This window comes from Anolis carolinensis, chromosome 4 (genome assembly GCF_035594765.1).
Source record: "Anolis carolinensis isolate JA03-04 chromosome 4, rAnoCar3.1.pri, whole genome shotgun sequence".
NCBI lineage: Eukaryota > Metazoa > Chordata > Lepidosauria > Squamata > Dactyloidae > Anolis > Anolis carolinensis.
Genome location: NC_085844.1, coordinates 247,804,511 through 247,828,249, shown reverse-complemented (window position 1 = coordinate 247,828,249; position 23,739 = coordinate 247,804,511). Strand labels below are relative to the sequence as shown.

The following is a 23,739-nucleotide window of genomic DNA, read 5'->3' as shown; positions in this document are numbered from 1 at the left end:
GTAATTACTGTATTTACGAATTTAGCACCAAAATATCACGATGTATTGAAAACATTGACTACAAAAATGTGTTGGATAATCCAGAACGTTGGATAAGTGAATGTTGGATAACTGAGACTCTACTGTAAATATAAAAATGCCTGCTTTACTTTTTCTGTATGTTTTCTATCAAGACTATATATATTTTAATATATTGTACAGCTTCTAAGATTTTGAAAGGAAATATAATGTTTGCTAAGTCAGAACCCAATGTAAAAAACCTCCTATTCCCTGTATTTTTCTTTCTTTATTAGTAAGTTTGTAGTCAAAAGTATTTAAAAGATATATAGAGCCAGAACTCAATGTAAAAACACCCATTTCCTATACTTTTCTTTCTTTAATGTATTAAGTTTGTAGTCAAAAGTATTTAAAAGATATATAGAGCCAGAACTCAATGTAAAAACACCCATTTCCTATACTTTTCTTTCTTTAATGTATTAAGTTTGTAGTCAAAAGTATTTAAAAGATATATAGAGCCAGAACTCAATGTAAAAACACCCATTTCCTATATTTTTCTTTAAGGTATTAGTAAGTTTGTAGTCAAAAGTATTTAAAAGATATATATAGAGCCAGAACTCAATGTAAAAACACCTATTTCCTATATTTTTCTTTCTTTAATGTATTAGTAAGTTTGTAGTCAAAAGTATTTAAAAGATACCCATTGCTGAGAATGTCATCAGGTAATATAAATAAAAAAGCCTCCATTCTATTGCTTTTTGTGTATTTTTCTTTCATATAGTATATATTCAACATTTGTAGTCAAAAGTATTTAAATAATCTATCTATGTCTATATATATATATAATGTATTAGTAAGTTTATAGTCAAAAGTATTTAAAAGATATATATATATATACCCTCATTGCTGAGAATGTTACAGATAATATAAATAAAAAGTGCCTCTGTTCTATTGCATTTTCTGTATTTTTCCTGCATATAATATATATTCAAAAGTTTGCATTAAAAGGTCAAGCTTCCACTCCCATTAAATGCTTAACAATCTTGCAAAACCCAAAAGCAACGTTCCCAAACTCAAAACAATAAAGCCCAACTCGTTCCAAAACAAACGCCAGCTCAGCTCTCATATATAGCAGGTGCTCACGCGAAACCCCGCCCCTTAGAACGTCGCAGCCTAGCAACAAGCCCTGCCTCCCAAACACGATCGTCGGATTGGTCAGTAATCTTCCATGTGTGGGGTTTTTCCTATCTGCCCTCAAAAAAGATGGCGTCGGGAGCGTTTCCAGTCTCTCTTCTTTCAGTCAACCAATCACTGTCGGAGAAAGGCAAAATACCCCTCCCCTCCACAGCAAGGGAAGTGACGCAATCTCCATCCGAACTTCCTTTTCCAGCCTTTCTTGGTAAGTGAGCACGCGGTTGGCCTTCTTCCTGGAGATTTGATTGATTTTTATGTATAATATTCGATTTTTTTCCTGTGCTTTGAACGTGATCAGAGCAATTAAGAGGTTAGCTCAATAGTCTTGATCATTAGTTAACCTTAACTAACTTGAAATGGATATTTCCTAATACAGTAGAGTCTCACTAATCCAACATAAACGGGCCGGCAGAATGTTGGATAAGCGAATATGTTGGATAATAAGGAGGGATTAAGGAAAAGCCTATTAAACATCAAATTAGGTTATGATTTTACAAATTAAGCACCAAAACATCATGTTAGACAACAAATTTGACAGAAAAAGTAGTTCAATACACAGTGATGCTATGTAGTAATTACTGTATTTACGAATTTAGCACCAAAATATCACGATGTATTGAAGACATTGACTACAAAAATGCATTGCATAATCCAGAACGTTGGATAAGCGAGTGTTGGATAAGTGAGACTCTACTGTATTGATAAGTGTTAATTAGCAATGTATTTTTCTGTGGCTCAGTGGGGATTTGAATCCTGATCCCAATCCTTCAAACAACACAATCTCTTCACTGCTTTGATTCTCTTTTCATATTGATAAATTATTATGTTTATGTTTATTTATACCCCGCCTTTTCTCTCCAACAAGGAGACTCAAAGCGTCAAATTCAAATTATCAAATTCCAAAGAATCAAATTCCTCATAAAAAAGTTATTAGCAAAATTTCCTCAGAAAAGTTTGTCATTGTTTTCCTTTTAGGGTGAGGGCCCTTCCAGACAGGCCCTATATCCCAGGATCTGATCCCAGGTTTTCTGCTTTAAACTCGATTATATGAGTCCGCACTGCCAGATAATCTGAAATAAACAAAAAACCTGTCTGGAAGGACTCTGAGAAAATGTGACAATTCTTAAATCTTTGCACTCAAAACCAACCATTACACCACACTGACTGGTTCCCACTATTTTTATGCATTTGCAGAATAATTTTCCTTAATTGATATATTTTTTGATCTACATTGTTTGCAATTAAAAGGTACCACTTTTATGTAATTCGTGGCAAATATTGATAAACTCCTTGCATTTGTTTTAGTTAATTGAGCATTAGATTCTAACTCTGGAGACCAGGGTTTGATTCCCTACTTGGCCATAGAAACGCACTGGGTGACCTTAGGCGAATCTCAGCCCCCCAAAAATGGATGATTTGATCATAAATCAGAAACAAGGAATATGGTGGGATTCATAGTTTCCTGTTTCTCTTTGGATTGCTTGGGGCATTTTTTCCTATTCTCTAAATCAAATGTGCAAATTAAGTAGACACATTGAATGTCTTTAATGAGTTTGCAGTTGTGTGTACTCAGCCTGGTTAATAATAGTGGCATTAGAAGAGATCCCAAGGCCACCCAATCTCAGCCCTTTCTGCCATGAAGGAATACACAAAGCAGTCCTGACAGATGGCCATCCAACCTCTGTTGAAAGACCTCCAGAGAAAGAGACTTCAACACTCTTTGAGGCAGTCCACTCCACAGTATTGACAAGTAATCTGAAATCTTGATTTCTGACTTAACCTTCCTGTCTTCTATCCAGTTTTGCATAGGTTTGGAAAGGCTCCTAAACTTTCATGGCAAGCGTTCTTGAACAATCTTAATTCCCTGCATGCAGCAAAGCGAGGGGGATAAGAGCACAGATGGCTTGCTTATGACTAAAACGTCTTTGAAAAGTCTTCCAGACAGAGTGCAAGTGCACAGCAATTGGCACCATGATGGGAGGCCTGAGTAAGCTTCTTAGCCATCGGCCAAAGCGCCTGGAAGTTGTTTGGAAAGAGATGTCATTCCTCTCCTGCATTGATGGACCAACTGGAGGATAAGATAGAGGTGAGGATGAATACAGGCTGAATATCTCTAATCTGGGGTTCCGAAACCCAGAATTGTCCAAATGATTAGCTAAAACAGTGACACCTTTTCTTTCTGATAGTTCAGTGTGCACAAAGTTTGTATCATGCTCAATATTTATAAAAGTATTGCATATAAAGTTACTGTTAGACTATGTATAAAATGTATATGAAACATACATGAGTGTAATTTTTTTACTTGAATCTCAATTTTAACGTATCTTGAAATATATACATATGTGTGTGCGCGCATATATATACATAAATATTTACATAATTACAGCATATATGTATGTGCCAGGGACATAGCCAGAGGGGGGGGGGTTAAAAATTAAAAAAAAAAACCCTGAAATGTGTCAGGTAAAAAAAAACATGGTTTACTTATAAATTGGTTAACCAGTTAAAATTCATGAGTAAAGCAGGCTACAGTCCTGGTATGCACACATATATACATACACTGCAGTATTCCAAAACCTAAAGTAATCCAAGATACTTCTGCTTCCAAGCATTTTGGAGAAGGGATAATTAGTTTGCACAATCCAAAGCAAAAAAACTTATTTAAAAGTTTCAAAAAAGGATTGCCCCTCATACAGAATATCCTCATATTGTGATCTGCTTTTAGTCTGATCTGTATTGTTATTCTAGCACTCTTGAGATAATAAATGCTTTCTTTTGAATTTTAAATTAATTTGCAAGTAGTTTTTCACCTGCCTTGTTACCCACAAAATGACTTGTCCTTAGAACCAGTGTGACAGAGAATTCCTTCACCTGCCAAGGTTTGTGCAGCTGTGTCAAATTCATTGCCTGCCTTTTCCATGGTTGGCATTGGCCCAAACAGCTGCCACAGCAATATTTGTAGTTCATGGGCCTCGGAACTCTTTGTGGGTTCTGGGGATAGTTTTTCTGCAAACACTGATACCAGACTCCCTTTTTCTTGTACATTAGCATGCCATGGCGAGGCAGAGGATAGAGAACTTGACTTTCTGTGCCCGTTGTCCTTTTTTCTTTCTTCAACCCTTAAAATGAGCTCTAAGGGGGTAAGGTTCTCCTTGAAGAGAACCGTTTGTTTTTCTTTCAAGGTTAAATACGGACCAGGGTGGTGCAGCCTAGGAATATGGTATTGTTTCTTATTTCTTGACCTTTTCTGGGTCCCTACCTGTCAAAATAACTTCCTTTCTTTCTTTAAAGAAACTGAATTTGCACCATACCTAGACAGAAGATGGCACTGTATTGTGATGGCCCATAGAAATGTGTCAGGCTCTCCACTTGCTTTAAATATCTCCGTATTCTGCTTTTGTGGCTCTGTGCAGGTGAGTGGCAAAGGATGGACTTTAGTTGCCTTGGCGGTTCATTTACGTGGTTACTGAACTTTGTGGCAGAACATTGATATTGGGGAGAAGGAAAGTGGAGATATCAGGACAATTCAACAACTTTCTGGATCTGTTTCTAGATGCTGCTGTTCATTGTACATTCATACAGGATTATTGTTATATTATTGTACACACACACACACAATATCACTTCATGGTCAATGTCAAATTGGGGAGCTCCATTTAAAAAAAGGTTGTGCTTTAGACAAGTCTCCCCAATCATATACATGAACAAATTGACATTCAGGCCACCAGTAAGTCCCAGTTTGGCTCCTGCTAAACTTCACAGTCAATTCTATACTGTTCCCTGTAACCCGGTTGTTAATTTTTCATTTGGAATTAGAAATCAACAGTGCAGCCTTGTCAAATTTGGTGCTCTTCTGCTAAGTGGGGAGGACTAGCCCTGTGGCTGCCACAAAAAAAATGTAGTTCATGGGCCCCAGGTCTTTGTTGTTTGACCTGGGGATAAAAGCATGCTACAAACAAGTGCAGCATCTAGATAGCTGTGGTCAAACATGGTCCCTTTTTTGCTTATTCAGCTCCTTCAGGTTCCCCCAAGGGATCTGTATTGTATTCCTCTTTTAACTGTCATGGTAGCATCTAATGAGATCCTGGAGTTGGTAGTCTGTTAAAACGCTAGGCAAATAATTCTAAACGTCTCTCCCTAAATTCCAGGCCTTGGAATTCAATATAATGTTATATTGACAGATGAACTTAATTGTATTTCATTGCATAATAGTTGCACTTCCATTTTGGGGGTGGCAAAATTGGTATTTTTGTGTTCCTCACGTAATGGCCGCAGAGTAAGTTTGGCCAGATTTTCTCCTTCTTTCCTACCTGGAAATGGAGGTCTCTGGAGCCTGGATTTTCCCTTTCAAAAGAGCACCATTTCAATTTTCTAACATACCTTGCTTTCGGAGAAGAAAGGGAGGGAGTGGAATTAATAATAATAATCATATAATAAAACTTTATATATATACCGCCCTATCTCCTCAAGGGACTCAGGGTGGTTTCCAATACTTCTGGAAGTTGAAGTCCAGAACACTTGGAAGACTAGAAGTTGGGAACCACTCAACCAGAGAATCAAAGGGATGTATATATTTTTAAATTTCATAATATTTGCACCCTTTTTTGATCAAAAAGGGGTGCAAGTATTACGATGAAATACAGTAGTTAGAATATTAGCACTTTATTTGTGCGTTTTGAAAAGGCCTCAGGACTGTGCCTTAACATTAGATTTCTGACAAGCCCCTGTTGCTAACTCGGTATTTGGAGTTATTTTTTTTTCTTCTAAATCTTCTTTCTTTTACAGGTTAAAAAGACTTCCATGTCATAGAGGTTAAATAGTTTTATTTTGTTGGAATGCTGGACAACCATTTAGAAAGGAAATTTGGAAGATTGTTACATGATATGGGAACTGCCTCAAGAACTGTTTATAGAGATGAAAAGAGCAAGTTATTCCAGTGCCCAAAATGTCCTATGAAGATCTATCAATTTGCTGAGATGGACAAATGGACTTATGCTGATTAAGGAGAAATCTTGAAGTAACTAAGAAATATTGGGTCTTGTTCATTACCTTTTTACAACAATGATGGGGGCATTTGTCAACTGTGGAATTCATGAATTATTAGAATATAGTCAAAAGTAGAAGTGTGATGATGCAATAGTCTTGTAGTAGTAAATAATAGGATGATTCGGCATTTTCGTCAGTCGGATACCTTTTTCTTTTGTTTTTTAAAGGTTTTATATCTAGAAACTTTTAAAGAATTTCCTAAAAATCAGTGGATTACCCAAATGTTCTGAAACTTTGGAGGCTTGTAGTGGCAAATGTGTCCTTCAAGCGTGGCTATTTTTGTACTGATAGGCCTAAAAATGATGGAAATGATAGACTAACAAGGTCCACCTGAAGCTTAAGCCTAAGCAATCCAGCCAAGATGCATTGCTCATTGGACATCCCAGGCAAGAAGAAGAGCAGTAGGTGAATGTAAGTCAAAGATGAGGCTTGAGGTTGACATGAATGGTGGGACCGAAGGCACATTTTTGAACTCAAAGCTGCAAGTTCTCTTTTCAGTTTCAGGAGGAAGTGGGTTTTTGAAACATCTTCCAGTATTTCTTAATTGGAAATCTGCATCTCGTAATATTTTCTTCAGTGGGAACTCCCACAGTTGGTGAGATAAAGTTTGGACAACCTTACAGCTTTTAAAATGTTTGTATGTTTGTATATATATATATAGTATTATTATTATTATCATCATCAATAACCAGCACCAAAAACCCAACAGCTTGTGCTACTGTTGTAATCATAGTGACTATTGCCAAATCCCTAACCCCTCCTAGGAGACTCTTAAAGTTTTTAAATGCTGCTAAAACTCAAACTATAAGCAATAAGCTTATTTCTGGAAATGCGGGGAAGGGATGATATGAAAGGGGAACTTCTGACCAGCCTGGACCGTCTCTTTCTCAAATGTCAAGAGTATTTATGGGAAAGGATTGTTGCTTGTTGCAAGAAGGGTTGCAGGTTAGGAAACAACTGATTGCATTGCACAGACAGAGCAAGTCTGGGTTTTAGTCTGAACTTGAAATTTAGTATCACTGGAAACATCTTTAAAGTTTACACTAAAACTAGGAATGGATTCATTACCCCACTACCCTGTTTCCCCTAAAATAAGACATCCCCAGAAAATAAGACCTAGTAGAGGATTTGCTGAATTGCTAAATATAAGGCCTCCCCCGAAAGTAAGACCTAGCAAAGGTTTTGTTTGGAAGCATGCAGGATCGGTAAATGTACATACCATGGATTGTTGGAAATAAAGGTAGTATCAAGAAATAATAATAATAATGATAATAACTTTATTCTTGTATTCCACCTCCATCTCCCAGAAGGGACTCAGGGCAGCTTACACAGGGACAAGCCCAACAACAATATAAATTTACATGCGAACAGAAATTAAAAACAGTATAGCAATAAAATATAATATAGAAATGCTTTTTTGTAATAGTTTTTATTTATTTCATGTGAATATAGTACATTGAAAGTGGGAGAACAAATAATAACTTAAGAGATAGTAGAAAGTAGCTTGGAGAGAGAGAAAGAATAAAATATAATATAGAAATTCTTGAAAGGATTCACAGTTTGGTTATGCTGGTTTGTGATGACAACTACTGTACAGTAGATAATACATTTTCTTTTTCTTTTTTTTAAATTCAACCATAAATGTGAATTCTTCTTTGTGGAAAAATAAGACATCCCCTGAAAATAAGACCTAAAGCATCTTTGGGAGCAAAAATTAATATAAGACATTGTCTTATTTTCGGGGAAACAGGGTAATATGGGAGCCATCAGCTCCTAGTCATAGAATTGTAGAGTTGGAAGAGACTTCACGGGCCATCCAGTCTAACCCCCTGCAAGAAGCAGGAAAATCACATTCAAAGCACCCCCGACAGATGGCCATCCAGCCTCTGCTTAAAAGCCTCCAAAGAAGGAGCCTCCACCACACACCGAGGCAGAGAGTTCCACTGCTGTACAGCTCTTGGAGTGAGGAAGTTCTCCCTAATGTTCAGGTGGAATCTCCTGTAGTTTTGAAGGCATTGTTCAATGTCCTAGTTTCCAAGGCACCAGAAAACAAGCTTGCTCCCTCCTCCCTATGACTTCCCCTCACATATTTACACATTGCTATCATGTCTCCTCTCAGCCTTCTTTTCTGCAGGCAAAATATACCCAGCTCTTTAAGCCATTCCTCATAGTGCTTGTTCTCCAGATCCTTGATCATTTTAGTCGCCAAACTCTGAACACATTCCAGCCTTTAGACAACTCCCTTCAATTGCAGTGCCCAGAATTGGACACAGTGTGATTCCAGGTGTGGTCTGACCAAGACAATAGAGGGCAGCATGATTTCCCTTTCTGCCAACCTAGCAGTTCAAAAACATGCAAATGTGAGTAGATCAATAGGTACTGCTCCAGTGGGAAGGTAACGGCCCTCCATACATGACTTTGGATGTGTCAATGGACAACATCGGCTCTTTAGCTTAGAAATGGAGATGAGCACCAACCCCCAGAGTTGGACTTAATGTCAGGGGAAAACCTTTATATGACTTCCCTGGATCTAGACACTACTCCTATTTATGCAGACCAAAATCCCATTGGCTTTTTTGCTGCCGCATCACATCGTTGGCTCATGTTCACCTTCCTCCTCACGAGGCCTCCAAGGTCTTTTTCACACATCCTGCTGTCGAGCCAGGTGTCCCCCATTCTGTATCTTTGCATTTCATTTTTTCTGCCTAAGTAGAGTATCTTGCATTTGTCCCTGTTGAACTTCATTGTGTTCGTTTTGGCCAATCATCTCTCTAATCCGTTAAGATTGTTTTGAATTCTGCTCCTGTCTTCTGGAGTATTGGCTGTCCCTCCCAATTTGGTGTCGTCTGCAAACTTGATTATCTAAGTCATTAATCAAGATGTTGAACAGAACTGGGCCCAGGACGGAACCCTGCTTCTGGCTCTCCACTCATGACTTCTTTCCAGGATGAAGACGAAACATTGGTGAGCACCCTTTGGGTTCGTTCGCTTAGCCAATTACAAATCCACCTAACCGTAGTTTTGCCAAGACCACATTTGTCTAGTTTGTTTGCCAGAAGGTCATGGGGGAGCTTGTCAAAAAAAGGCCTTCCTGAAATCCAAACACACTACATCCACAGCGTTCCCTGCATCTACCCAGCTTGTACCCAAAAGAAGAGATCAGATTAGTCTGGCATGACTTGTTTTTCATAAAACCGTGTTGATTGTTAGCAATGACCGAATTCATTTCTAAGTGTTTGCAGACCACTTCTTTAACCATCTTTTCCAGAATCTTGCCTAGTGTTGAAAAGCAAATCTTCTGAAGTGACATCTTCAGCCATTTTTGCTCCTGGTTGTTGAAAACTCTCTTTTGAGATGTCCTTGGCATCAATTCTGCCTTCATTTCAGCACCAAGATAAAATGTTGACCACAATTCTATGTCACAGTCCACATCATTGGAAAAGTCTGTGAAATAGCCAAAGGTCTTTACCATGGAATAAAACATGAACAATATTAAAATTACATTATTAAAAATACTAGGCATAACTTTAAAACCATACCCTGAGATCCCTGTAAAACTAACAAAGAATGTAAAATTTAAGTGCAATATTAAACGAGGACGAAGCTGCCAATGCAAACTGGGATACCGAGAATATTACAAATAGCTATATATCAGCTAACAAATTTGTTATGGATTGAATATCCCTAATCTGGAAATCCACAATTGTCCACATGGGTAGCCGAGACAGTGATGCCTTTGATTCTTGGTGGTTCCATGTACACAAACTTTGTTTCACGCACAAAATTCTCTAAAATATTGCATAAAAAATGACCTTCAGACTATGTGTGTAAGTTATATTTGAAATATACATGGATTTTCTGTTTAAATTTGAGTCTCATCTCTAATATAACTCATTCTGTAGCTGCAAGGATTCCAAAATTGGGGTGGAGGGGATACCAAACACTTCTGGCTCCTAACATTTTGGATAAGGGATGCTCAATCTTGTACTACTTTTTGGGATGTGTAGTCTATATATTTATTTATTTACAGCATTTATATTCTGCCCTTCTCACCCCGAAGGGGACTCAGGGTGGGTCACATTACACATATAGGCAAACATTCAATGCCTTTTAACATAGAACAAAGACAAGACAAACATAGGCTCCGAGCAGGCCTCGAACTTATGACCTCCTGGTCAGAGTGATTCATTGCAGCTGCTCTCCAGCCTGCGCCACAGCCCGAGCCCAACTGAATATATAACTGAATCCCATGGAAAAATTTTTTTTTCTTGGCGCAGAATGCAGGGAACTAGGATTGCAGACTTAAAGTTGTCACGTTTTCCATGGCAGGTCTTCATCACATCTCTCATGATGGAAAGCAGGCAAGAGATGGAGGCTGAAATAAATCCTAAGCAGAGGGTTTGAATGCCCCACTTTCCTGGCCACTCTCATCTTGACAGTTGTCTCATCTTGGAGTTGTCTTGCTCCGCTCTTTTCTCAGAAAAAGGAAAAGAAGGAAGAAACCAGTGATAATCTTGCTCAGGAAAAGTCCAACCCAGAGGCCAAAAGCGGAGGAGACAGAGTACACCAGTTGATCTGTTGGGGAAACACAGTGTATCAGCTAATGAACTTCATACATTCGAATTATTTATCAGGTTAACTTGCACTGCCCACAATATTCATAAGCAATGGCAATGTGTTTAAATTCCAAGTGTTACTGTAGACAAGTGTCCCTATTCCTCCTCCTTCTCATTCTTATGATTTTTGACTTTTGAGGGTTTGATTTTTCATGGATTTGATTGAAACTATTCTCTCTAAGAATCTCCCAGTTTTCCAGTGTGGTCCTATGGTCAACTTCATCATGCCGAAAGACTTAGGCAGGATGTACACTGCCATATAATGCAGTTTAACTGCATTGAACTGAATTATATGGGTCTACATTTCCATATACAGTGTTCCCTCACTACTTCGCGGTTCGCTTTTAGTGGACTCACTGTTTTGTGGTTTTTCAATAAACTCTAAAAGAATATTATAAATCATTAAAAAAATTACGATTTACAGCTGAAGGGAGGAAGGAGAAGCCGAAGGTAGAGAAAATTATTATTATATTGTATGACACAGCAAACAAGATAGACATGCTGGATTTCATATCACAAAATCACAAGTCGAACACTTCCCAAACATTTAGGACTGTGTGATGTATTTTCGAATGATGCGTGCAGATCCCAGTAGGGTGGCCTTTTGCAGTTGGCAGATCGTAATTTTGTCAATGTCTATTGTTTCCAAATGCCGGCTGAGATCTTTTGGCACGGCACCCAGTGTGCCCATCACCACCGGGACCACCTGCACTGGTTTCTGCCAGAGTCTTTATTATTATTGTTATTATTATTATTATTATCTGCATTTCTATACCGCTTTTCTCAAAGCGGTTTACAACATAATAAATGGCAAAATTCAATGCCTCACATCTATATAAAAATATATCACATATCTAAATCAAAAACATACAGCTGTAGATTAAAACTATTAAAACTATAAAAACATCAAACATGGACTAATGCATGAAACATGTCATTACAGAAAAGGAGCCCAAGTGGCAACAGGAGGAGAAGGAGGTGATTTATCAACACATGATTGGTTGATAAAGACTTAAAATAATGTATAACTACTAAAATAATGTATAAATATTAAAATGAATATAGTATCCCTACTTCGCGGATTTTCACTTATTGCAGGTGATCCTGGAACCTAACCCCCGCAATAAGTGAGGGAAGACTGTAATCCAGTTCAATGCAGTATAGTTATATTCACTATATGCATAACCAAGGCAAAGATAAAACAGTTGACTTGGCTAGAGGAGAGAAAGTATGAACCCCAATGAAATCAAAACCATATGTGTCAATCCACTTATTCACCTTCAAGACCATTGGCTTTGTCATTTCTTCCAGAGTATGGCTGTATGATCAATGTTCCTGTTTGGTTGATTGGAGGCTGAGAATTATGTCTGACCTGGCAAGTAAATATAGACATATTCTTCTCTTCAGTGGCCCTCACCACCAGAGAATTCTTGATCATGGGTTCATCAGTTCCCATTTTACTCTTATTATTCATAAACCAGACCACTTTGATGTCATTTGGATAAAAATTATCCATGTTGCAGGTGAGGGTCACTGTTTCATTCAGGTGGGCAGGACAAGGCGGGTCACTTTCCACTTTTGTACAGGTGGGACTGTACAAAAAAAGCCAAAGAAATCAGTGTCAATACCTTACAATGCATCTAGAGCAGGCATGGGCAAACATGGGCCCTCCAGATGTTTTGGACTTCAACTCCCACAATTCCTAACAGCCTACCAGCTGCTAGGAATTGTGGGAGTTGAAGTCCAAAACACCTGGAGAGCCCGAGTTTGCTTCTGCCTGGTCTAGAGAGATCTCTTTTTTATTCTAAGCAGAGCTGGACACTACTATAATTGGGAAAAGTTCAGGGGCTCCTTTCTCCCTCAGTTTTATGACTATTAGGGTGAAATTCACTACAGTTGTAGAACACGTTTACTCCTGTCAGCCCACCAAGTTTTAGAACGTTTCACATATACATGGATTTTTTTGGGGGGAATTTTCAAAGTTTTTATAAACAATCTTTTTTAGGGTTGTTGTATGTTTTCCGAGCTGTATGGCCATGTTCTAGAAGTATTCTCTCCTGACGTTTCACCCACATCTATGGCAGGCATCCTCAGAGGTTGTGAGGTATGGAGAAACTAAGGAAGGTTTATTTATATCCAGGGTGAGGGAAGAACTCTTGTCAGTTGGAGGCCAGCGCGAATGTTGTAGTTAATCACCCTAATTAGCATTGAATGGCTACATCTACTGGCTACTTTCTGCTTGGGAGCATTCTTTGTTAACTGCCCTAGTTCCCATGTCTCAGAGTGTTGCTTCTTATTTACTGTTCTGATTTTTGAGTTTTTTTAATACTGGTAGCCAGATTTTGTTCATTTTCATGGTTTCCTCCTTTCTGTTGAAGTTGTCCACATGTTTGTGAATTTCAATGGCTTCTCTGTGTAGAACAAGAGTACTCTCCCTCCACCCTGGACTTCCCACAGACATATATAAACCTTCCTTGCTTAGTTTCTCCATACCTCACAACCTCTGAGGATGCCTGCCATAGAAGTGGGCGAAACATCAGGAGAGAATACTTCTAGAAAATGACCATACAGCCTGGAAAAGATACAACAACCCTGTGATCCCAGCCATGAAAGCCTTCGACAACACATCAATCTTTTTTAAATAAAGAAAATATGTTCCTAGTTTGAAAGGGCTGAAAAACCCAGCTTATACTCAAGTATATACGGTATATGTTTTGTTTTATCCTACCCTGTTTCCCCTAAAATAAGACATCCCCTGAAAATAAGACCTAGTAGAGGTTTTGCTGAGTTGCTAAATATAAGGCCTCCCCTGAAAGTAAGACCTAGCAAAGTTTTTGTTTGGAAGCATGCCAACAGAACATCAGAGTATGCAGGATTGATAAATGTACGTACCATAGATAGTTGTACATGGAAATAATGGTAGTAATGAGAAATTCTGGATAGGATTCACAGTTTGTCTGGTTATGCTGGTTTGTGATGACAGCCACTGTACAGTATATAATAAATGTTCATTTTTTGTTCAATAGTTAATGTGAATTCTTCTTCATGGAAAAATAAGACACCCCCTGAAAATAAGACCTAGAGCATCTTTGGGAGCAAAAATTAATATAAGACACTGTCTTATTTTCGGGGAAACACGGTATGTATGCATTTGTGACATCAAATTGTGCCTTTTTTGTGAGCCACACTGAGTCCCCTTCGGGGTGAGAAGGACGGGATATAAATGCAGTAAATACATAATAATAAATAGGACAGATCCCCCTCCTTGGACCCAAAGAGACCTTGAGCAGGACTTACCAATCACAGAAACCACGGTGCCTTTCCCAGCCATTTCTTCCACCTCTGTTTCTGATGACTTTTTGTATTTCACACAGTAATAGGTCCCAGCATCCTCAGGTCGAACGTTACTGATGGTGATGGAGAAGTCTGTGGGGGACTCAGGAACAAGCCTTGTCACTCGAGGAGAGGCATCTTTTTGGTTGTAAATGGCCGGTTGGTTTCTGTCGGGACCCCGGTACCAACGGACTCCTTCTAGCCTTCCGCTCCCTCTCAGGATGCAGTACAGAGTTAACTCTCCTCCTGTGGACACCGACAAGGTCTCTGGCACCTGAATAATCTCTGCAACACCTGCAACAAAGTACATGGCATGGCATTGTCTTTCCTATTCTCTGAAGCAGAACATCTTAAACATTTTCCACTTGCGACCTCTTTCCACCCAATAAATATTTTCATGACCCCCTTTTGCCTGAAATATTATTTACGCAACATCGGGTGTATAAAGTAATTCTAAAAATCGAATCTTTACTGATAATAACTCAGCATTTGTAAAATTTGCAAAACAGACTGATTTTCCTTTTTAGAACGAACAGCTGAAGCGTTTTCTACAGAGTCCGCTGTGAGTGCTAAAAGTTGTTGGTGACAGATTTGTGCAAATGGGTGGTGGCATTCAGAAACCTTTTACTTCTCAGTTTGGCAGAGTTGGATAAAGTATCCTGCCTTTTGAAAAATAGATTTTTTTTTCCATGTCAGGAGCAACCGGAGTTGCTTCTGGAGTGAGAGAATTGGCCGTCTGCAAGGACGTTGCCCAGGGGACGGCCGGATGTTTTGATGTTTTACCACCCTTGTGGGAGGCTTCTCTCATGTCCCCGCATGGAGCCGGAGCTGATAGAGGGAGCTCATCCACGCTCTCCCCGGGTGGGATTCGAACCTGGCAGCCTTCAGGTCAGCAACCCAGCCTTCAAGTTACAAGGCTTTTATCCCCTAGGCCATCGGAGGCTTCTTTGAAAAAAAAATCTTATAAATCATAAAATTATAAAAATTATTTAAAAAATTTGAAAAATAGATCAGTACAAAGATGTCAAGATAACTGACAGCCATTTTTGAATTATTTAAAGAAAGCTTGAAATAATTGGTCTCTAACAATTTTTATGATAAATGATTAGGAATAGCAGAAATAAGAACATTAACAAGACCAACGAGGTTGAATAAAACTATTAGGTAGATATGTGATATATGGATGAGAGATATCAAAAGCTTTAAAATATTCAAAAACATTTGGAAGATTTTGACGGGGAAACAAGTAATAGCTCCAAAGGACTGTTTTCCAATTCCATTTTTAAGACTCCTGTTTACTTTTTTGTTTCAAGTGCGGGGAACATTGTTGGCAACCTATGTGGCTCCTGGAGTGTCTTTGTCCTCTTTGTTCCAAAGACATTATCAGTATGCATTAGCTCAAATGTAAATCTAGAAAATAATAATAGCTATAATATATGTATATGCTAGCAAATTGTATCATATGCTAGATTTTTAAAAAAAATAAGTATTTTAACTGCATCTACTTTTTGATATCTTAATTCCTTTTTAGCTTTAGTATGCTGTGAATTTTTAATAATAATAATAATAATAATAATAATAATAATAATAATAACAGCTGGATCATCAAGTGCCTGGACGCCATTGGGATTAGTAAAAATGTTGCCACCTTCATTGAAAACACGATGGAGCACTGGAAAACTGAACTGTTTATTGGAAATGAAAGCTATGGACTTGTCAACATCAGAAGAGGAATTTTCCAGGAAGACTCATTGTCCTCTGCTTTTCATTATTGCCATGATCCCTCTGTTAACAATCTTACAAAAAACAAACCTCGGCTATCAAACATCTAAAAAATCTCACAAAATTTCGCATCTGATGTATATGGATGACCTGAAGCTATATGGGAAAATGCAAACTGAAATCCAGTCCTGACTAACACTGTCCGAATTTTTAGCACTGATATCAGCATGGAGTTTGGTTTGGACAAATGTTCGACAGTGGCATTGAAGAAGGGAAAAATCATTGAAAGTGAGGGCATAAATATGCCTAATGGTCAAACAATAAAGTGTCACCAGCCAGAGGCCTATAAATATCTGGGCATATTACAGCTGGACAACATCAAGCATGAACATGTGAAGACTGTGGTCAGTAAAGAATACACACAAAGGGTCAGAAAAATTCTCAAAAGCAAGCTCAATGGAGGCAACACCATCAAAGCCATAAACACCTGGGCCATACCTGTCATAAGATATACTGCTGGCATCATAAACTGGACACAGATGGAACTGGACAATTTGGAAAACACATGACCATTCATCATTCACTGCATCCCCATAGTGATGTTGACTGGCTATATCTGCCTAGAAGATCAGGGGGCAGAGGACTCTTACAAGTAAAACAAGCAGTCAAAGAAGAAGAACATGCCCTGGCAGAATATGTAAAGCAAAGTGAAGAACCTTGCTTTGACTGAAGTCAAAAATCAGAAACTCCTCAAAGCACAGCAGACAAAATACTAGTACAAGAAAACCGCACTACAAACTAGAGCTGACAGCTGGCACAACAAAACATTGCATGGAAAGTTCCTTGACAAAATTGAAGGAAAAGCTGATAAGGAGAAGAACTGGCTCTGGCTCACGAATGGGACCCTGAAGAAGGAGACAGAAGGCCTGATCCTTGCAGCCCAGGAGCAAGCCATCAGAACAAATGCAATTAAGGCCAAGGTCAAAAAATCAGCTGATGACCAAAATGCAGACTGTGCAAGGAAACCGACAAAACCATTGATCATATCCTCAGCTGCTGTAAGAAAATTGCACAGACAGACTACAAACAGAGGCACAACTTTGTGGCCCAAATGATTCATTGGAACTTATGCCTCAAGTACCACCTCCCAGCAGTAAAGAACTGGTGGGATCACAAACCTGCAAAAGTATTGGAAAATGAACATGCAAAGATACTGTGGGACTTCCGAATCCAGACTGACAAAGTTCTGGAACACAACACACCAGACATCACAGTTATGGAAAATAAAAAAGTTTGGATCATTGATGTTGCCATCCCAGGTGACAGTCACATTGACGAAAAGCAACAGGAAAAACTCAGCCGCTATCAGGACCTCAAGATTGAACTTCAAAGACTCTGGCAGAAACCAGTGCAGGTGGTCCCGGTGGTGATCGGCACATTGGGTGCCGTGCCAAAAGATCTCAGCCAGCATTTGGAAACAATAGACATTGACAAAATTACGATCTGCCAACTGCAAAAGGCCACCCGACTGGGATCTGTACGCATCATCCGAAAATACATCACACAGTCCTAGACACTTGGGAAGTGTTCGACTTGTGATTTTGTGATATGAAATCCAGCATATCTATCTTGTTTGCTGTGTCATAATAAAATAATAATAATAATAATAATAATTTTTATCTTACCCACCCCTCCTTATGGCTCAAGCCAGTGCATAATATAGTTAAAACTGAAGCTGCAAGGCTATTCAATGCTAATCAAGATGGCCAATTGCTTTGCAACATTCACACCTGCCTCAAACAGATAAGAGTTCTTTCTTCCACCTTGAACATTATTCCACAGATATATAAACCCTAATTGCTTAGTTTCCAACAGACCTCACAGCCTCTGAGGATGCCTGCCACAGATGCAGGCAAAATGTCAGGAAAGAGAGGTTCTGGAACATGGCCAGACAGCCTGGAAAACTCACAGCAACCCAGTGATTCCGGCCATGAAAGCCTTCAACAACACATAGTTAATATACATCGTAAAATGTTCAATAAAATACATATATTAAAACCTATTTTTATAAAATACATATATTAAAATACACAGAACAAAGATTAATTACATTAGACACGGAATACAACTTTAAAATTCCTAGTTAAAAAATTGACTGGAAGAGATTGGTCTTCAGTTGTCTCTTAAATTTTGACGGATATTTAGCTGTTGAACTTCTTCCTGTAGCTTGTTCCCAAGTAAAACAATTTTTGTTTTGAATGTTGCTTCACCTCCTGGACTGGAAACATGGTGGGATATCAATAAACATATTAATAATAGGCTGGCCTCTCTCCTGCAACTGCTATTTAAACAGCCAGCCATCAAGGCTGCTTTTCATTTCAGGAGCCCCCAGATGGCGTAGTGGACTAAGTGACTTGAAGGTTGGGTTGCTGACCTGAAAGCTGCCAGGTTCGAATCCCACCTGGGGAGAGCGCAGATGAGCTCCCTCTATCAGCTCCAGCTCCATGCGGGGACATGAGAGAAGCCTCCCACAAGGATGGTAAAAACATCAAAACATCCGGGCGTCCCCTGGGCAACGTCCTTGCAGACGGCCAATTCTCTCACTCCAGAAGCAACTCCGGTTGCTCCTGACACGAAAAAAAAAATAAAAAAAATTAAGCAGCCCTTTCACCTAAAGTACAATTTCCCACAATGTTTGAGGTGGCAGTGAATGGGACAAATGTCCCTCCTTGAACCTAAAGAGACCTTGAGCAGGACTTACCAATCACAGAAACCACAGTGCCTTTCCCAGCCCTTTCTTCTATATTAAATAAAATGTTGTATTTCACACAGTAATAGGTCCCAGCATCTTCAGATTGAACGTTACTGATGGTGATGGAGAAGTCGGTGGGGGATTCAGGAAAAAGCCTCGTCACTCGAGGGGATGATTCTTTTTGAGAATAAATGGCTGGCTGGGTTTTGTCGAGGCCCTTGTACCACCGGACCCTTCCGATCCCCGTCAGGAAGCAATACAGAGTGAGCTCTTCTCCTGCCCAAACCGACAGGGTCTCTGGCACCTGTATGATCTCTGGTGTCTGGCCTCTGACACCTGCAACAAAGAGCAAAACTTCTTAAACATTTTCCACTCATGACCCATGAGGTCTCTTCCAACTCTATGATTCTATGATTCTATGACCCCTTTCCACGCAAGAAATTTTTCATCACCCCTTTTTGCCTGAAATCTATCTATATATATAAAAGAGTGATGGCATCACGGCAGTGGACAAAACAACAAAAGTAAACACCCCACAACCTCGAAAATTGACATCACAACCCCTCATCCATGCCTCTAGGTTGATACAGCAAAAAGAAAAGAAAAATAAAGTCCTAATTAGAGGGAGAGGAATAATTGTTTTTATCCAATTGCTGCCAGTTAGAAGGCTAAGCTCCGCTCACTTGGTCTCCTAGCAACCCACTCAGCCCAGGGGACTCTTTACCTTAACTACCACCAATTCCTCAATACTTTATTTCCCATACCACCATACTTCGCCACAGCAACGCGTGGCCGGGCACAGCTAGTATATATATAAAAGAGTGATGGAATCACGGCACCAGACAAAACAACAAAACTACAGGCCCACCAACCTCGAAATTTGACAACAGAACCCTTCATCCACACCTCTAGGTTGATACAACAAAAAGAAAAGAAAAATAAAGTCCTAATTAGAGGGAAAGGAATAATTGCTTTTATCCAATTGCTGCCAGTTAGAAGGCTCCGCTCCTCCAACTTGGTCTCCTAGCAACCCAATAAAAAATAATTAAAAACACTAAAAATAATGAAAAACACTACAAAATTAATACAATAAAATACTATAATAACAGAAAACAACTAAAAATAATACAAGAAAATAATAAAATATAATAAATAAAAAGATAACTTACAATAAAAATAATTTAAAAATACAAATAACGTCAAATAAAAATTACACAACAATTTTTAACCAATACCACCACCACTTTGCCACAGCAACGCGTGGCCGGGCACAGCTAGTTGTTTTATACAACATCAGATCTATCAAATAGAAGTCAAATATTTACTTATAATAAATTAGCATTTGCAAAGTTTGCTAAACAGACCAAATTCCAGACAAGAAACAATCAGTGCCATTTAACACCTCCCAACAAAAGATTCTCCAGGCAGGAAGAAATCAGTCTTTGAAGCTGCAAGACCATTCAATGCTAATCAAGGTGGCCAATTCAACATTCGCATTTGCCTCGAACAGACAAGAGTTCTTTCTCCCACTCTGAACATTATTCCACAGATATATAAATCCCACTTGACTAGTTTCAAACAGGCCTCTCAACCTCTGAGGATGCCTGCCATAGATGTGGGTGAAACATCAGAAGAGAATGCTTCTGGAACATAGCCATATAGCCTGGAAAACTCACAGCAACCCAGACCAAGAACCATTTAAAAGTTATTTCAATGAATTTAAATAAAAAATATGTAATTTGTACTATTTGTTCAACTTTGTAAAAAAAACATGTAAAATAAAGGCTGCTAATTTATTTCCACATGTTCAGTTACAATCTTTATAAGTACAGTAGAGTCTCACTTATCCAAGCTTCACTTATCCATGGTTCTGTATTATCCAAGGCAGCCTGCCCTTTAGTAGTCATTGTTTTTGTAGTAAATGTTGCAATGTTTTAGTGCTAAATTCGTAAATACAGTAATTACTACATAACATGACTGTGTATTGAACTGCTTTGTCTGTCAATTTGTTGTAAAACATGATGTTTTGGTGCTTAATTTGTAAAATCATAATGTAATGTTATGTTTAATAGGCTTTTTTCTTAATCCCTCCTTATTATCCAAGATTTTCCCTTATCCAATGTTCTGCCGGCCCGTTTATCTTGGATAAGTGAGACTTTACTGTAATTCCCTGGAAGCACAGAAGACAGTATACCATCAAATCAAGCTTTGGCACAAGGGTTATGTGACAATCATCATCTACACAAGATAGTTTGTGGTCCCATTAATATAAATTAACAGGTAAATTGGAAAACAAATGGCCTATCTGACTTCTTACACTTACCAAAAAGTTGCAAAAGAAGGATAAACAGCTGAAATAGACATAGAACTGGAGACAAGAGATGTGCGAGACCCATTGTAGGGGAAGGCAGAATTTGTCTTGGTCTCTGCTCTTTCTTGTATTTTCATTCTCTTCCTCAAATATTTCCTTTAGCAGAAGAAAGAAGAAATGATGTGGCTTCCTCCTTCTAAATCACAGTTGTCTGATATTTTTCCAGTGACCTAATCAGATGGGCTTTGTACGCCACTTCCTCTCCTCTTTCATCACAGAGTCCTTCTCACAGCACACATCAACTTCTGGCCGAGCTCCATGGTGAAAGAAGAGAGGAAGCAACACATGCTGTGGCGGCAGCCACACATGAAGCTTCCCGTGTTGCCTTGGGAGCAATGGGGGAAGTCAGGTGGCAACACTTCCCTCCCATGGGATGAGGGTCCAGGTAAGGCAGGCAATGCGGGGCGTGGAGGGTCCGGCTCTCCACACTCCATGCTGGGACCCCAATGGATTCGTCACGATGCATGGTGAATTCTTAGTCTAATGTGATAAGGTCCCAGGAGTGTGATATATACCAGGGGTCCCCGGGGGCCGAATGCGGCCCTCTGAGGTCATTTACCTGGCCCCCGCCCTCAGTTTTATAATATAATATATTGTATATACATATAATATTGATAATAATATTATAATGTAATACAATATAACACTAATAATAATCTATATATATAAAAGGGTAATGAAATTTCGGCCTAGGACAAAACAACAAAACTACACATCCCAGAAGCACTAAACTTGGCAACACAACCCCTCATCCATGCCTCTACGTTCATACAACAAAAAGAAAAATAAAGTCCTAATTAGAGGTAGAGGAATAATTGTTTTTATCCAATTGCTGCCAGTTAGAAGGCTAAACTCCGCCCACTTGGTCTCCTAGCAACCCACTCAGCCCAGGGGACAGGCAGAGTTAGGCCTCACTTAGGCCTCTTCCACAGATTATCTAATTTGCACTGGATTATATGGCAGTGTAGACTCAAGGCCCTTCCACACAGCTATATAACCCATTTATAATGGACTTAATGTTACCCTTTACGTTAACTACCCTAATGTTACCCTTTACCTTAATTACCCTTTACCTTAACTACCACCAATTCCTCAATACTTTATTTCCCATACCACCATACTTCGTCACAGCAATGTGTGGCCGGGCACAGCTAGTACCATATAATAATATTATATTCTATATTACATATAATATTACTAATAATATTACAGTATAGTGGTATAGTTCAATATAGTAATATATAATGCTAATATTGTGCTGTGCTAATAATATAATACATTGTATGTACATATAATTTGTAAGCCACTCTGAGTCCCCTTTGGGGTGAGAAGGGTGTGATACAAATGTAGTAAATAAATGCAGTAAATAAATAAATAATAAATAAATACATTTTAGACTTAGGCTCGCCCAAAGTCTGAAATGACTTGAAGGCACACAACAACAACAACAACAACAACAACCCTAATTAACTTGACTATCTCATTGGCCAGAAGCAGGACCACACTTCCCATTGAAATCCTGATAAATGTTGGTTAAAATTGTTTTCATTTTAAAATATTGTATTGTTCTTTCATTGTTGTTGTTGTTGTTGTTGTTGTTTTTGCACTACAAATAAGACATATGCAGTGTGCATCAGAATTTGTTTGTATTTTTTTTTTCAAATGATAATCCGGCCCCTCAACAGTCTGAAGGATTGTGGACCGGCCCTCGGCTTAAAAAGTTTGAGGACCCCTGATATATACCTTTCTAGTCCTCAAGAGCACTGTAATGGAACAATTCCCCCCTTGAAGCATCCATGAACTGAGTTGAGCCTTCTTGTGCTTTCAGTACCTCATTTGTAGGCTATCTTGCAAGTTTTGTAGGTTATGTTGCTCCTCCCAATTAATACACAAAATGCTCTGTTGCAAAATTTTTGTGTTCAGGAAACTGTGATGATGCCCAGCCCTAAAACCCACAGGAGAAAAAACAAGTTGCAGTAGAGAGTATCTTTACATAACAGGATGACTGTATATACCAGGCATGGGCAAACTTTTTTGCCCTGGGGCCACCTTCTGGGTCAGCCTGCAAGGACTGGGCCAGGAGGGAGCATGGATGAGGCCAGAAAGGGGTGAGCTGGGGTCGAAAGAGGTAAGGCTGGGCCCAGACATGGGTGCAGCTGGGCTGGGAGAGGGCAGGGTTGAGAGGAGAGGGAGGGTTTGGGGTGGCAGGGTTTGGGTGGAAGGGGGAGACACACAGCGCTCACAAGAAAATTCTTGCCAGTGATATGTTTCTCCCCTTTGCCTTCCCAAGCCACAGAGGAGGAGAAACACGGAGCTGACGCAAACCCTTTCTCTGTGTCTCTCCTTCTTCTCTAAGGCCTAGGAAGGTGCAGGCATGCCTTTCCCAGACTTAGAGGAGAATCGGGGAGAAACACGGTGCTGGCAAGAACCCTTTCTCCAGTGCCATGTTTCTCCCCCAGTTCTTCTCTGCATCTGGAGAAGGCCTGCCTTCTCAAGGCTCAGAGTGAGGGAGACGTGGGTTTAAAAAGAATTTTCAAAGATACTTGTAATGACTATAAGTCCCATATGTTTTGATTGACCTAAGTTGCAAAAGGTCTATGTTTGAGGAAGGCTTGCGCTTGAGAGAAAATGCTGATGTTTGGGAAAAGAGTTGTTCCAGAGAAAAAGAAGTTACTTTCAAATAATAACAATACATCAAGTCAGAACCG

At 39.2% G+C, this 23,739-nt stretch overlaps 1 protein-coding gene, 1 long non-coding RNA gene and 2 other non-coding genes across 5 annotated transcripts; 3 read left to right on the top strand and 1 right to left on the bottom strand.

Moving 5' to 3' along the window:
* The first annotated feature begins 1,050 nt into the window (after positions 1-1,050).
* On the top strand, positions 1,051-14,592 carry LOC103280814 (uncharacterized). 2 transcript variants are annotated; one of them, XR_507497.3, is made up of 5 exons: positions 1,051-1,396; positions 2,991-3,277; positions 4,483-4,604; positions 5,977-13,992; positions 14,228-14,592. It is a non-coding gene; the product is annotated as an uncharacterized LOC103280814 (long non-coding RNA). The 2 variants fall into 2 exon arrangements; XR_507498.3 differs by lacking the exons at positions 1,051-1,396; positions 14,228-14,592 and adding an exon at positions 1,411-1,501 and having other exon boundaries at positions 5,977-6,857.
* Positions 4,076-4,209, top strand: LOC134299093 (small nucleolar RNA SNORA5). The gene has a single exon (XR_010006231.1). It is a non-coding gene; the product is annotated as a small nucleolar RNA SNORA5 (small nucleolar RNA).
* LOC134299094 (small nucleolar RNA SNORA5) lies at positions 5,018-5,152 on the top strand. Its single transcript, XR_010006232.1, has one exon. It is a non-coding gene; the product is annotated as a small nucleolar RNA SNORA5 (small nucleolar RNA).
* LOC134298550 (signal-regulatory protein beta-2-like) lies at positions 7,492-21,909 on the bottom strand. The gene is made up of 4 exons (XM_062979106.1): positions 20,984-21,909; positions 18,670-18,996; positions 14,151-14,480; positions 7,492-10,812 (listed from the first exon to the last, which is right to left on the bottom strand). The coding sequence occupies exons 1-4, from the start codon at positions 21,054-21,056 to the stop codon at positions 10,682-10,684; spliced, it is 861 nt and encodes a 286-aa protein (XP_062835176.1). The 5' UTR covers positions 21,057-21,909; the 3' UTR covers positions 7,492-10,681.
* Positions 21,910-23,739: the final 1,830 nt, after the last annotated feature.

What these genes read in the sequence shown, in the direction of transcription:
- LOC134298550 (XM_062979106.1), bottom strand. Translation starts at nt 21,056, where the DNA reads ATGGGTCTCGCACATCTCTTGTCTCCAGTTCTATGTCTATTTCAGCTG. An exon ending in CACTGTGGTTTCTGTGATTG is followed by an intron (nt 14,481 to 18,669) that starts GTAAGTCCTGCT and finishes ACTTTGTTGCAG; the next exon opens with GTGTTGCAGAGATTATTCAG. An exon ending in CACCGTGGTTTCTGTGATTG is followed by an intron (nt 10,813 to 14,150) that starts GTAAGTCCTGCT and finishes TTTCCCCAACAG; the next exon opens with ATCAACTGGTGTACTCTGTC.